This window comes from Neoarius graeffei, chromosome 4, assembly GCF_027579695.1.
Source record: "Neoarius graeffei isolate fNeoGra1 chromosome 4, fNeoGra1.pri, whole genome shotgun sequence".
Taxonomy (NCBI): domain Eukaryota; kingdom Metazoa; phylum Chordata; class Actinopteri; order Siluriformes; family Ariidae; genus Neoarius; species Neoarius graeffei.
The window spans coordinates 88,607,166-88,623,458 of NC_083572.1; the positions used below are offsets into that span (position 1 = coordinate 88,607,166).

General features: G+C 40.7%; 1 protein-coding gene across 3 annotated transcripts in view; it reads right to left on the reverse strand.

Moving 5' to 3' along the window:
- Positions 1-16,293, reverse strand: part of zc3h3 (zinc finger CCCH-type containing 3) — a 233,612-nt gene that overhangs the window by 33,069 nt on the left and 184,250 nt on the right. For all 3 annotated transcript variants that reach the window (XM_060919964.1, XM_060919963.1, XM_060919962.1), the window contains exon 9: positions 11,423-11,554. In XM_060919964.1, the coding sequence (XP_060775947.1) occupies positions 11,423-11,554 (132 nt within the window). The remainder of the gene's footprint in view (positions 1-11,422; positions 11,555-16,293) is intronic.

Consider the following 16,293-nt stretch of genomic DNA (forward strand, 5'->3'; position numbering starts at 1 on the left):
ACACAGACTGTAATACAAGCTATGAAAACACCTCAAAAAGAAAATTAGTACACACACACACACAGTAATACAAGCTATGAAAACACCTCAAAAAGAAAATGAGTAGTACACACACACACACACACACACACACACACACACACACACACACACACACACACAGACTGTAATACAAGCTATGAAAACACCTCAAAAAGAAAATTAGTACACACACACACACACACACACACACACACACACACAGTAATACAAGCTATGAAAACACCTCAAAAAGAAAATGAGTAGTACACACACACACACACACACAGACTGTAATACAAGCTATGAAAACATCTCAAAAAGAAAATGAGCAGTACACACACACACACACAGACTGTAATACAAGCTATGAAAACACTGAAAATTAGTACACACACACACACACACACACACACACAGACTGTAATACAAGCTATGAAAACACCTCAAAAAGAAAATGAGTAGTACACACACACACACAGACTGTAATACAAGCTATGAAAACACTGAAAATTAGTACACACACACACACACACAGACTGTAATACAAGCTATGAAAACACCTCAAAAAGAAAATGAGTAGTACACACACACACACACACACACACACACACACACACACACACACACACAGACTGTAATACAAGCTATGAAAACACCTCAAAAAGAAAATTAGTACACACACACACAGAGTAATACAAGCTACTGTATGAAAACACCTCAAAAAGAAAATTAGTAGCACACACACACACACACACACACAGTAATACAAGCTATGAAAACACCTCAAAAAGAAAATCAGTAGTACACACACACACACACACACTGTAATACAAGCTATGAAAACACCTCAAAAAGAAAATGAGTAGTACACACACACACACACACACACACACACACACACACACACACACAGAGACTGAAATACAAGCTATGAAAACACCTCAAAAAAAAAAATTAGTACACACACACACAGTAATACAAGCTATGAAAACACCTCAAAAAGAAAATCAGTAGTACACACACACACACACACACACACACAGTAATACAAGCTATGAAAACACCTCAAAAAGAAAATGAGTAGCACACACACACATACACACACACAGAGACTGAAATACAAGCTATGAAAACACCTCAAAAAAAAAAATTAGTATACACACACACACACACACACACACACACACACACAGTAATACAAGCTATGAAAACACCTCAAAAAGAAAATGAGTAGCACACACACACACACACACTGTAATACAAGCTATGAAAACACCTCAAAAAGAAAATGAGCAGTACACACACACACACAGAGTAATACAAGCTACTGTATAAAAACACCTCAAAAAGAAAATGAGTAGCACACACACAGTAATACAAGCTATGAAAACACCTCAAAAAGAAAATTAGTACACACACACACACACACACACACACACACACACACACACACACAGTAATACAAGCTATGAAAACACCTCAAAAAGAAAATGAGTAGTACACACACACACACACACACACACACACACACACACACACACAGTAATACAAGCTATGAAAACACCTCAAAAAGAAAATGAGTAGTACACACACACACAGACTGTAATACAAGCTATGAAAACACCTCAAAAAGAAAATGAATAGTACACACACACACACACACACACACACACACACACAGACTGTAATACAAGCTATGAAAACACCTCAAAAAGAAAATGAGTAGTACACACACACACACACACACACTGAAATACAAGCTATGAAAACACCTCAAAAAAAATTAGTACACACACACACACACACACAGTAATACAAGCTATGAAAACACCTCAAAAAGAAAATGAGTAGCACACACACACACACTGTAATACAAGCTATGAAAACACCTCAAAAAGAAAATGAGCAGTACACACACACACACACACACACACACACACACACACACACACACACACACACACACACAGAGACTGTAATACAAGCTATGAAAACACCTCAAAAAGAAAATTAGTACACACACACACACACAGTAATACAAGCTATGAAAACACCTCAAAAAGAAAATTAGTACACACACACACAGTAATACAAGCTATGAAAACACCTCAAAAAGAAAATTAGTACACACACACACACACACACACACACACACACACACACACACAGTAATACAAGCTATGAAAACACCTCAAAAAGAAAATGAGTAGCACACACACACACACACACACACACACACACACACACACACACACACAGAGTAATACAAGCTACTGTATGAAAACACCTCAAAAAGAAAATGAGTAGCACACACACACACACACACACACACACACACACACAGTAATACAAGCTATGAAAACACCTCAAAAAGAAAATTAGTACACACACACACACACACACACACACACACACACACACACACACACACAGTAATACAAGCTATGAAAACACCTCAAAAGAAAATTAGTACACACACACACACACACACACACACACACACACACACACACACACAGAGACTGTAATACAAGCTATGAAAACACCTCAAAAAGAAAATTAGTACACACACACACACACACAGTAATACAAGCTTACTGTATGAAAACACCTCAAAAAGAAAATTAGTAGCACACACACACACACACACACACACACACACACACACACACAGAGTACTGCAAGCTATGAAAACACCTCAAAAAGAAAATTAGTACACACACACACACACACACACACAGTAATACAAGCTATGAAAACACCTCAAAAAGAAAATGAGTAGTACACACACACACACACACACACACAGAGACTGTAATACAAGCTATGAAAACACCTCAAAAAGAAAATGAATAGCAAACACATACACTCAGAGACTAATACAAGCTATGAAAACACATCAAAAAAAAATTAGTACACACACACACACACACACACACATACACACACACACACACACACACACACACACACACACACACACAGAGAGACTGAAATATGAAAACACCTAAAAAAAAAATTAGTACACACACACACACACACACAGTAATACAAGCTATGAAAACACCTCAAAAAGAAAATGAGTAGCACACACACACACACACACACACACACACACACACACACACACACACACACACAGACTGTAATACAAGCTATGAAAACACCTCAAAAAGAAAATGAATAGTACACACACACACACACACACACGGAGTAATACAAGCCATGAAAACACCTCAAAAAGAAAATTAGTATACACACACACACACACACACACACAGTAATACAAGTTATGAAAACTCTTCAAAAAGAAAATGAGTAGTACACACACACACACACACACACACACACACACACAGTAATACAAGTTATGAAAACACCTCAAAAAGAAAATGAGTAGTACACACACACACACACACACACACACACACACACACACACACACACACAGTAATACAAGCCATGAAAACACCTCAAAAAGAAAATTAGTACACACACACACACAGTAATACAAGTTATGAAAACACCTCAAAAAGAAAATAGTACACACACACACACACACACACACACACACACACACACAGTAATACAAGCCATGAAAACACCTCAAAAAGAAAATTAGTACACACACACACAGTAATACAAGTTATGAAAACACCTCAAAAAGAAAATAGTACACACACACACACACACACACAGTAATACAAGCCATGAAAACACCTCAAAAAGAAAGAGTAGCACACACACACACTGTAATACAAGCTATGAAAACACCTCAAAAAGAAAATTAGTACACACACACACACAGTAATACAAGTTATGAAAACACCTCAAAAAGAAAATAGTACACACACACACACACACACACACACACACACACACACACACAGTAATACAAGCCATGAAAACACCTCAAAAAGAAAATTAGTACACACACACACAGTAATACAAGTTATGAAAACACCTCAAAAAGAAAATAGTACACACACACACACACACACACAGTAATACAAGCCATGAAAACACCTCAAAAAGAAAGAGTAGCACACACACACACTGTAATACAAGCTATGAAAACACCTCAAAAAGAAAATGAATAGTACACACACACACACACACACACACACACACACACAGAGGCTGTAATACAAGCTATGAAAACACCTCAAAAAGAAAATGAATAGTACACACACACACACACACACACACACACACACACACACACACACACACACACACACACACAGAGGCTGTAATACAAGCTATGAAAACACCTCAAAAAGAAAATGAGTAGTACACACACACACACACACACACACACACAGAGAGAGAGGCTGTAATACAAGCTATGAAAACACCTCAAAAAGAAAATGAGTAGTACACACACACACACACACACACACACACACACACACACACAGTAATACAAGCCATGAAAACACCTCAAAAAGAAAATTAGTACACACACACACAGTAATACAAGTTATGAAAACACCTCAAAAAGAAAATAGTACACACACACACACACACACACACACACACACAGTAATACAAGCCATGAAAACACCTCAAAAAGAAAATTAGTACACACACACACAGTAATACAAGTTATGAAAACACCTCAAAAAGAAAATAGTACACACACACACACACACACACACACACACACACACACACACACACACACACAGTAATACAAGCCATGAAAACACCTCAAAAAGAAAGAGTAGCACACACACACACTGTAATACAAGCTATGAAAACACCTCAAAAAGAAAATGAATAGTACACACACACACACACACACACACACACACACACACACACACACACACACACACACACAGTAATACAAGCCATGAAAACACCTCAAAAAGAAAATTAGTACACACACACACAGTAATACAAGTTATGAAAACACCTCAAAAAGAAAATAGTACACACACACACACACACACACACACACACACACACACACACACACACACACACACACAGTAATACAAGCCATGAAAACACCTCAAAAAGAAAGAGTAGCACACACACACACTGTAATACAAGCTATGAAAACACCTCAAAAAGAAAATGAATAGTACACACACACACACACACACACACACACACACACACACACACACACACACACACACACACACACACACACACACAGAGGCTGTAATACAAGCTATGAAAACACCTCAAAAAGAAAATGAGTAGTACACACACACACACACACACACACACACACACACACACACACACACACACACACACACACAGAGAGAGGCTGTAATACAAGCTATGAAAACACCTCAAAAAGAAAATGAGTAGTACACACACACACACACACACACACACACACACACACACACAGAATGAGAGAGAGAGATGCAGTTATAAGTGAGATGAGGCAGAAGAAAAAAGAGGAGAGCAGAAAAAAGTGATTGAGATGAAGAGCCAAAGGGGAAGGCTACCAGGAAAAAAAAAGACAGACAGTGTGGAACTGGAGACAGAAAGACATACAGCGAAGGCAAGGCAGCAGAAGAGGGATGAAGGGAAGGGGAAAAAAGAGGGGGAGAGAAATGGAGAGGATGAGAGTGTGCTTTAACCCTTGCTCCGCTGGCATATCCATCGCTGGCCTCTCGCCTGTAGTGCCGTCATCAGCACTTTTTCACGTCCATAATTACAGCGTGCTATCCATCATATCTGAGACAGTGCTTTTGGGACGGCGCAAAATTACAGACCTAAGCACTTCAGCTAATAGAATAAATATTAATATCTCCCTCTTTATATATTCGCGTTTCACCCCAAATATTTAAATGAGCCCTGACAGTGAGACAATGCATTTGTTACGATGGAGGAAAAAGCAAAGATGAACAAATAGGGAAAGAGAGGGAGGAAAAAAACGAACAATGAACAAAGGGACAAAGATAAAGAGAGGTGAGGGTGGAAGCAAAACAAAACGAGAAAACGACCAAAGGACGGAACAGCTCAGACTTGCTCTGAGGCACTACATGAAACACCAAACCTTTTCATTTCAAACCATGCTTTGTAATGACATAACATTTGCCAAACAGACATTGAGCAAATGTTTAAAACGTATGTATATTTGCGAGTGCGTTTTTTTTTTTTGTACATTACACGTTAGTGTATTTCAAATCAATAAAGTAGGAGCTGCTTGTTTAGGAAACATGTGGAAAGGATAAGTACTCTTAGTTTGTTAATCATTCAAAGGTTCGATGTCTAAATCATGAGATCTTTGCTTTAGAAGCCGTGTAATGGACTATCCTTATTTTAATAGAGACAAGTCTGCAGTTAAGCCTCGTAACCCATCATGGATTACATGAAATACCAGGACATTTTAAATCAAAATCTGGCTGCCTCTGCCATGAAACTAAAACCGGATCGTGGAAGAGGACCAAAGTTTAATTTTGCCCTTACGTATAGTGAGAAGGATGGTAAGAGAGGCAAAAAAAAAAATTCCTCAAGGATCACTGTTGGTGAATTACAAGAAAAGTAAAATCTTGGGGTTTCCAAGTCTCCAGAACCTCCATCAGACTCCACCTCCATGCCAACAGATTATTTGGAAGGTATTCCAGAAAAAGCCTTTTCTGTCAGTTAACCACAAACGTAAGCACCTGGAGTTTGTGAAACACTACAACAACGTTGACTGGAAACGTGTTCTCTGGTCTGATTAAACAAAAATTGAGCTTTTTGGCAATAAACACTCAAGGTGGGTTTGGTGTAAAAAGAAGGATGGCGATAATGAAAAGAACCCGATCCCAACTGGAAAATATGGTGGAAGTTCTGTGATGTTTTGGGGCTGTTTTTCCTCCAAAAACCCTGGAAACCTTGTTAGGGTCCATGACATCATGGACTCCATGAAATACCAGGAGATTTAAATCAGAATCTGGCTGCCTCTGACAGGAAACTAAAACTGGGTCATCATTGGATCTTCCAGCAGGACGAAGCATATGTCCAAATCAACACATCCATCCATCCATTATCTGTAGCCGCTTTATCCTGTTCTACAGGGTCGCAGGCAAGCTGGAGCCTATCCCAGCTGACTACGGGCGAAAGGCGGGGTACACCCTGGACAAGTCGCCAGGTCATCACAGGGCTGACACATAGACACAGACAACCATTCACACTCACATTCACACCTACGGTCAATTTAGAGTCACCAGTTAACCTAACCTGCATGTCTTTGGACTGTGGGGGAAACCGGAGCACCCGGAGGAAACCCACGCGGACACGGGGAGAACATGCAAACTCCACACAGAAAGGCTCTCGTCGGCCACGGGGCTCGAACCCGGACCTTCTTGCTGTGAGGCGACAGCGCTAACCACTACACTACACTACACCACCATGCCGTCCCCAAATCAACACAAAAACAGTTATTTGACCACAGAATGAAGCTTCTACCCTGATCATCTCAGTCCCCTGACCTGAACCCCACTGAAAACCTGTGGGGTGAGCTGAAGAGACGAGAGCACAAGAGAAGGTCTCAGACCCTGGATGATCTGGAGAGATTATGTAAAGAGGAACGGTCTCAGATGCCCTGCTCTGTATCTCCAACCTTATAAAATGTTACAGGAGACACTCAGTGCTGTTTTACTGGCAAAATTAGGTTGTACAGAGTATTAAATGTAGGGGTGCCAATAATAGTAGCACGTTTTTATTGAAAATAATTATTTCTTGATGAGGGATTTGTTTTTCTTTGAATAATTTTGTTCGATTAAAAGTTGGATTTTTCTAATTTTTTTTTCAGTGTGAGATGAAGCGACTTGGGGGGGGGGGGGGGGGGGGGGGGGGGCGCAATAATCATGGAGTGCACAGTACATTAATAGCACCTATAAACAGTCATTTCCTCACCAACACCTTTTTTATGCTCTACTGCAAGTGATGAAACAAGAGTCATCAGGAGATGACGTACCCCCCCAACCCCCACACGAAATCCCACTTCAAATTTTCCTGAGTTGAATTGGTTGCCATGGCAATATGGGAAGGAAAACAAAAATCCATAGAAATCCCAAAATGTCAAAAGGCACAACTCTTGTAGTCACTGAACATAACTGTCAGGTTTCGTGAAAAATTTCTGAATAGTTTTTGGAGTTATGCTCCAGAAACTAAAATGTTTACAGACAGACGGACGGACAGAACGATAACAAAACAAAACAGCATGTCATGTGATGGAGAAACCAGGAAGCCGGATCTCCTCTGTCCTGAAAAACCCCCGGTGACAGAAAACAGCACATTCTAAAGTGCTGGCACTGGAGACTCCTTCCGTAAAATGTTTAAAAAGAAAACATTCCTTGCAGAAAACGTCGCCAGATTTGAGTGATATTTTTCTTTGCTAAGTAACAAAGTTCATCTCTTTTTTTAAATTATTAGCTTCATATTGTGGGCAGTTTTTCAGCAGAGAGGCCAAAATTATGAAATTATTACGAGTGCCTTAAAGCTAGACTGCCTTTCAGATTTTTCAAGTTCAGGTCATAAAAATAATTTTCCCCGACACACAATTATTTTTGTTTAGTGGACCGAAAGCTACTGAATTCAAATCACAGACTTCCAATTTTATTAGTTTTTTAAAAATAGAACAATTAATGAGTTTAAAGCCACATGGCCCTAAATTCTCCGCTATTTTTCCCTGCTTCACCGTGATGCAATACAAGATACTACGTCATGCATGACATGGTGGGCTTTCCCCGTTCACGCAAGGCATTGTGGGATATAAATTTGAAAATGGAGGGCGTGAGTGTGCGAATAAGGGCGGCACGGTGGTGTAGTGGTTAGCGCTGTCGCCTCACAGCAAGAAGGTCCTGGGTTCGAGCCCCGGGGCCGGCGAGGGCCTTTCTGTGTGGAGTTTGCATGTTCTCCCCGTGTCCGCGTGGGTTTCCTCCGGGTGCTCCGGTTTCCCCCACAGTCCAAAGACATGCAGGTTAGGTTAACTGGTGACTCTAAATTGACCGTAGGTGTGAATGTGAGTGTGAATGGTTGTCTGTGTCTATGTGTCAGCCCTGTGATGACCTGGCGACTTGTCCAGGGTGTACCCCGCCTTTCACCCGTAGTCAGCTGGGATAGGCTCCAGCTTGCCTGCGACCCTGTAGAAGGATAAAGCGGCTACAGATAATGAGAGATGAGATGAGATGAGTGTGCGAGTGAAACGTGAAAGACCGACTACAGTAACGGAAAGTGAGAAGAAAAGACGTTATGTTATATACGAAGGAAAGGAAACGCAGGACCAAACTAATAAATATCGGTGGTCAGCGAGCACCTCGGTGTGATCAGCTGTTCGTTTAGCGACAGAATGATGGAACTGTCAGTGCACGCTCAAAGGTAAACCTGCGCATGCGCGCACACACAGACTTCCTCTGTCTGCTTGACTGCGTGAAGCGAGCGATTTCATGCACATTATTTGCTCGGGAATCCGCTCAAATTCAATAATTTTTTTTAGATATTACAGAAATAAACATATATCACAATTTCAGAAGGAACTGAATTTCACCGATTTTATGAAATCGAAAGGCCATCCAGCTTTTAACTTGTCGGCTCAGTGATATCGATAAAGTATGCAATCCAAGGCAAAATGGACTGAAACCATAATTAAAAATCATCACCCCGATTATAGCAATATAGAAATCTTGGTTTCAATTAAAAAAAAAAAAGCTCAGTTTTTTTCGGACGTCATTCCGTTAATGACTTTTTTTTCCTCATAAAATATTTTGCGTTCAGAGTTAAACAGCCATTTTTTTCTCTGCTTTTGGTCAAAAGATCCCCCATAGAGCATAAAATTTTATTTAATACCATTACCTTGAGTACTGCAACTAAAAACGTTACCACATTTTTCTGAGAGTGTATATGGATATGTTATAAGACAGTTAATCAATCAATATAAATGTCAATGCTTAAAAAAATTCTCCATTTGATTGAAATGCTGGGAAAAAAAAACAAGTTGAAGTAAATATTTTAGGTACAAAATAATAATAACGGTTAGTCACAGCCAGAGGTGGACAGTAACGAAGTACGTTTACTTGAGTACTGTACTTCAGTACACTATTTGAGTATCTGTACTTTACTTGAGTATTTTTTTTGGAAACTTATGACTTTAACTTCACTACATTTGAAAGGCAAATCTCGTACTTTTCACTCCACTACATTTCTATCAAGGATCTCGTTACTCGTTACTATGAGGCGGCTTTGAAAGTGGATGTTTTTTTTCTTTTCTTTTCTAAAACGTGATGGTTTTTTCACAGGTGACACTGAGACAGCCGATCAGTAATCACTAGGGTCACGTCACGTCCATAGACTGGATAAAATCAAGTTCAGTGATTTCTCAGCAGCGTTATTTCATACGATCAGTTGATGGCAGAATGGAAGGAGGCGGTTCTTCTGGGGAACGCACACAAGCACTCATGGCCATACCAAGAACCCATGTTTCAGTTTTCTGAAAGGATTAAAAATTCGTTTCATTTTAATTGTTTGCCAAAACCGGAGCACATCACGGCCTACAAAAACTCGCCGTCCAACCTGCGGAAGCGTATTGAGGTATATAAACATTTTATTCCAAGAGAAAGCTTGCAACGAAGTTGTCTGTGCTTTTAGAGCTAGCGATAACGTTGTAATAGCTATGCAGTCTGGTTAGTCACATGACTTTCTATGGATTTGCCTGCCAAGTTGCCATCGCCTTGTCCACGGCTACCGTTAACACACAGCTAGTTAACTTGGACGTCATTAGTTAGCATGTAAAAACGGAGTTATGCTAACATGAATTACGTTAACTTATCTGAAGTCCTTTCAGAAATATGTTTTAGCATAATCTTGCCAAATAAACAATGTAGAAATCTTTCTTTTCTAGTAGCGTTAGCTACCCGATATGATTTCGAGTTTGAAAAAAGTTTGCTAGCATGTCAGATGGAGCGTCACTGACTAGCTAGCTTAACGTTAAACCACCATGACGGCACAGCATGCGTTCATTTTGTGAATTCACATTTCTGTCTTTGGTAACGGCGTTAGGTTTTGTAAGCGTTGTGGCAATAATACAGTGATGCGTTGACAGAAAATGTACTTTTAATATTTAAGTATTTTTAAAAGCAATACTTCAGTACTTTAACATAAGTAACAATTTGACTGGACAACTTTCACTTGTATCGGAGGAACATTTGACCAGTGGGATCTGTACTCTGACTTAAGTAATGAAGTTGGGTACTTTGTCCGCTTCTGGTCGCAGCCTGATGACTCACACTACCTGAGTGTACAACAGAATACAGTGTGATGATGATGTTTCAGTGCTGGCACCATTTCAGCCAGTAACTTATATGATGTGTGGATGCCAGTAAAAGTGCTTTATTAGGCGTGTGTGTTGAGTTGGACATGCTGCAGTGCTGAGTGAGTGTGTTACCTTCTCTCCCTGAGGACAGTAGCCCCTGATGAAGTCTTGACACACGGCTGCTTTGCGAGACACGTAGACGTGGCTGTAGGGGCAGCTACTGTTGTTGCAGATTCCTTTCAGGAAGTACGAACACACAGGCATCTAAAGAGACAGACGGAGATAACGGATGATTAACTGGATTGAGAGATAGAGACGCATCATGGTTATTTAATACGCTGTTTAGCACTGTCAAGACAGTGTAGCATGTCAGAAGGCAACGAAAGATACTGATAGACAAGCGAACATGCCTTATTTACAGTATATATCCTTTTACACGCACACACGTACATATAAAATATGTATACCTGCATCGTGTTTGCAAGCTTGTTGAACATACATGTGTTGCTGCGATGATTATGTATGAACTACTTGTCAAAATACGTGTTCGTGTTCACGCTCCGAATGCAGAATTGGTAAATACGCACGTCTCATCGACACGTTAATGAATTTCTTTCGCAGATGTTGAGTTTGTGAATATTCTCTGCATGCATGAATAATCAGCGCGTGAAAATGTGCAATCGAACCTTTTCCAAGCTTGAAATAGACGCAGGGTGGTGAGAGGAGAGCGAGGGTAATCGGAGCCTCTTTATGTGGAATCTCATCTCAATGACGGTCGTATCATTTCTGTCTAATTAACTGCTACAGAAATATTTACCCTAGCCGGGGCTTGTAGCGCTTGCATGACGTGTTTATGTGCAGAGGACAGGACGGAGCACTCCACATCTCCGTCAGCGGTCAAGAGGGGTGGGGAGAACAGGGAGTACGGTTTCGGATGCGTCCGAGTGCTGACTGGTGGGAGGGGTGCGAAATGTACGTACACGGCTGGTTTCGATTTCAGGCCCGAGCTCGAGCCATGCTTCTTTGGATATACATGTGAAATAAGGAGCAGGGATAAATTCAGCTCGAGAACAGAGGAAGGGGGAGAAGAGGGGTAAGGGAAAGGGTTACGACCGACCGGCAGATGGGGCCTGCAAGGAGGTGGCATTGCTCCTTTAAAACGAGCTGGCAGCTGGCCTCGTGACGTTGAGCGAAAGGGAGGATGACGACCGTCACAGGTGCAGTGGGTGTGAGAGTGAATGAGAGTGAGCAAAGCCGCTGGATGCAACATGAGCAAACGTCTCAACAAGTGCTTGTGAGGGAGTGTGTTTGTGGATTCCTAAGGAAAGTGAAGACTCTCCGAGGGACAGCTATTTTCTGCCAGACAAACAACAAGTGAGACAGGTGTCCACCCTTCAGCAAGAGAAGGAAGTCTTAGGGGAAATCTTTCGATTATGCCCTCTACCATAATGCAAACGCTGTTCTCATATATGTAAAACAGCTCGATTTTCCCTCAGGGACACATGGTCAAGTAATGTGAATCTATTCCGCTTGAAATAGAACACAGACTAACAAGTAAACAACTAGTACAAGTGGCTCGACAGTGTGGTTTGATTCCCCCCCCAATAATACAGTGGTGCTTGAAAGTCTGTGAACCCTTTAGAATTTTCTATATTTCTGCATAAATATGACCTAAAACATCATCAGATTTTCACACAAGTCCTAAAAGTAGATAAAGAGAACCCAGTTAAACAAATGAGACCAAAATATTATACTTGGTCATTTATTTATGGAGGAAAATGATCCAATATTACATATCTGTGAGTGGCAAAAGTATGTGAACATCTAGGATTAGCAGTTAATTTGAAGGTGAAATTCGAGTCAGGTGTTTTCAATCAATGAGATGACAATCAGGTGTGAGTGGGCACCCTGTTTTATTTAAAGAACAGGGATCTATCAAAGTCTGATCTTCACAACACATGTTTATGGAAGTGCATCATGGTACGAACAAAGGAGATTTCTGAGGACCTCAGAAAAAGTGTTGTTGATGCTTATCAGGCTGGAAAAGGTTACAAAACCATCTCTAAAGAGTTTGGACTCCACCAATCCACAGTCAGACAGATTGTGTACAAATGGAGGAAATTCAAGACCATTGTTACCCTCTCCAGGAGTGGTCAACCAACAAAGATCACTCCAACAGCAAGGCGTGTAATAGTCGGCGAGGTCGCAAAGGACCCCAGGGTAACTTCTAAGCAACTGAAGGCCTCTCTCACATTGGCTAATGTTAATGTTCATGAGTCCACCATCAGGAGAACACTGAACAACAAATGGTGTGCATGGCAGGGTTGCAAGGAGAAAGCCACTGCTCTCCAAAAAGAACATTGATGCTCGTCTGCAGTTTGCTAAAGATCACGTGGACAAGCCAGAAGGCTACTGGAAAAATGTTTTGTGGATGGATGAGACCAAAATAGAACTTTTTGGTTTAAATGAGAAGTGTTATGTTTGGAGAAAGGAAAACACTGCATTCCAGCATAAGAACCTTCTCCCATCTGTGAAACATGGTGGTGGTAGTATCATGGTTTGGGCCTGTTTTGCTGCATCTGGGCCAGGACAGCTTGCCATCATCGATGGAACAATGAATTCTGAATTATACCAGCAAATTCTAAAGGAAAATGTCAGGACATCTGTACATGAACTGAATCTCAAGAGAAGGCGGGTCATGCAGCAAGACAACGACCCTAAGCACACAAGTCGTTCTACTAAAGAATGGTTAAAGAAGAATAAAGTTAATGTTTTGGAATGGCCAAGTCAAAGTCCTGACCTTAATCCAATCGAAATGTTGTGGAAGGACCTGAAGCGAGCAGTTCATGTGAGGAAACCCACCAACATCCCAGAGTTGAAGCTGTTCTGTACGGAGGAATGGGCTAAAATTCCTCCAAGCCGGTGTGCAGGACTGATCAACAGTTACCGCAAACGTTTAGTTGCAGTTATTGCTGCACAAGGGGGTCACACCAGATACTGAAAGCAAAGGTTCACATACTTTTGTCACTCACAGATATGTAATATTGGATAATTTTCCTCAATAAATAAATGACCAAGTATAATGTTTTTGTCTCATTTGTTTAACTGGGTTCTCTTTATCTACTTTTAGGACTTGTGTGAAAATCTGATGATGTTTTAGGTCATATTTATGCAGAAATATAGAAAATTCTAAAGGGTTCACAAACTTTCAAGCACCACTGCATGCTTGTTGAATGATAGCAGTAGTCGTGCAGGTCTCCTCATTAAAACTGTAATAATTATTTTTTAAAAAACAAAACAAAACACAACAAACAAAAACAAAACTTACCTCTTAAATTTCCTACAAAATGACATTTAAGGGTGGCATGCAATCAGAAACGCTCTTAAAACTCACGAGTCAGGCCAATATGGTCAACATAACGAAACTTTCATACCTATTCGTCCAAATCGGAGCAAAACTGATATTCTTGCTTTGCCATTTAGTTTGATTTGGTTTCTCACTGCATGTAATTAAACCAGAAAGTTAAGTTGACCTAATGACTAATTTGTTTGCAAAGAAATTGACAATACAGTGACCAAGGTTTGTGCAGAAGGTCGAGTTCTTTCAAGCAAAAACAATCAGAACTGAAATCCATTGGGAACTGAAGGAGGGAGGAGACACGATTTAACTGAAAATGAACAAAGTTGTAAACAAATTGTTTGCAACAGGAAAATCAACAAACAAATGACCAACTTTTGCTCCTCAAGGGACGATCTACCCAAAACATCGATCAGAACTGGAATCGGATGAGAAATGAGATATAATTCTAGTGAAAGGCCTTGAAAATTTGTTAATTTGGCCTAATTGCGAACTCGTTAGCAAAAAATTTGACAAAACAACGACCAACCCTGTGTCTGAAATCGCTCCTTACTCACTATATAGGGCACTATATAGTGAGGACGCCATTTTGTAGTGCTGTCTGAAACCATAGTGAGGATTATTTACACCCTATATAGTGCACTCAACGGTGGTGTAGTGGTTAGCGCTGTCGCCTCACAGCAAGAAGGTCCGGGTTCGAGCCCCGGGGCCGGCGAGGGCCTTTCTGTGCGGAGTTTGCATGTTCTCCCCGTGTCCGCGTGGGTTTCCTCCGGGTGCTCCGGTTTCCCCCACAGTCCAAAGACATGCAGGTTAGGTTAACTGGTGACTCTAAATTGACCGTAGGTGTGAATGTGAGTGTGAATGGTTGTCTGTGTCTATGTGTCAGCCCTGTGATGACCTGGCGACTTGTCCAGGGTGTACCCCGCCTTTCACCCGTAGTCAGTTGGGATAGGCTCCAGCTTGCCTGTGACCCTGTAGAAGGATAAAGCGGCTAGAGATAATGAATGAATGAATGAATGAATAGTGCACTCAAAGTATCCCACAGTGCATCACGAAAAGTAGTGTACAACCGACGGTCACTAACTAAAGCAATATATCCCATCATGCATTGCGGTCGCGCTGAAAGAAATCAAATTAAAAGCCTCAAATTTGATTTAATAAAAGGCAGCGGCGAAGAAGAAAGTATTCAGTGTGATTTAAAAGAACTGAAAGATGCAGGTACTTTGTACTGATTAATGTAGTAAATGCGTGCAGTATAATATGGATTTATCACAAAAACACATGCATGTATTTATTATTTTGAAAACCCACCAGCCGACTGATCTGGCACGTTTTAATTGTGCGACAGTAATGACATAAATACCAGCGCGACGGACTAGTGTCCGAAAGCGTTTTTTTCATTTTACCAATGAGCTCACTATGGTATATAGTCCTCTATATAGCAATTCCCTATATAGGGAGTAGGAAGTAGTGAACGAGTGAGCGATTTCGGACACAGGGCAAGTTTTGTGCAGAGTGACGAGTTCTTTTAAATAAAACAATCGGAACGGAAATCCGTGGAGAACTGATGGAGGAGATACGATTTAACTGAATTGTGGACGATGGACGCCACACCATGGCAACAACTCATCGGCCTTACGGACAG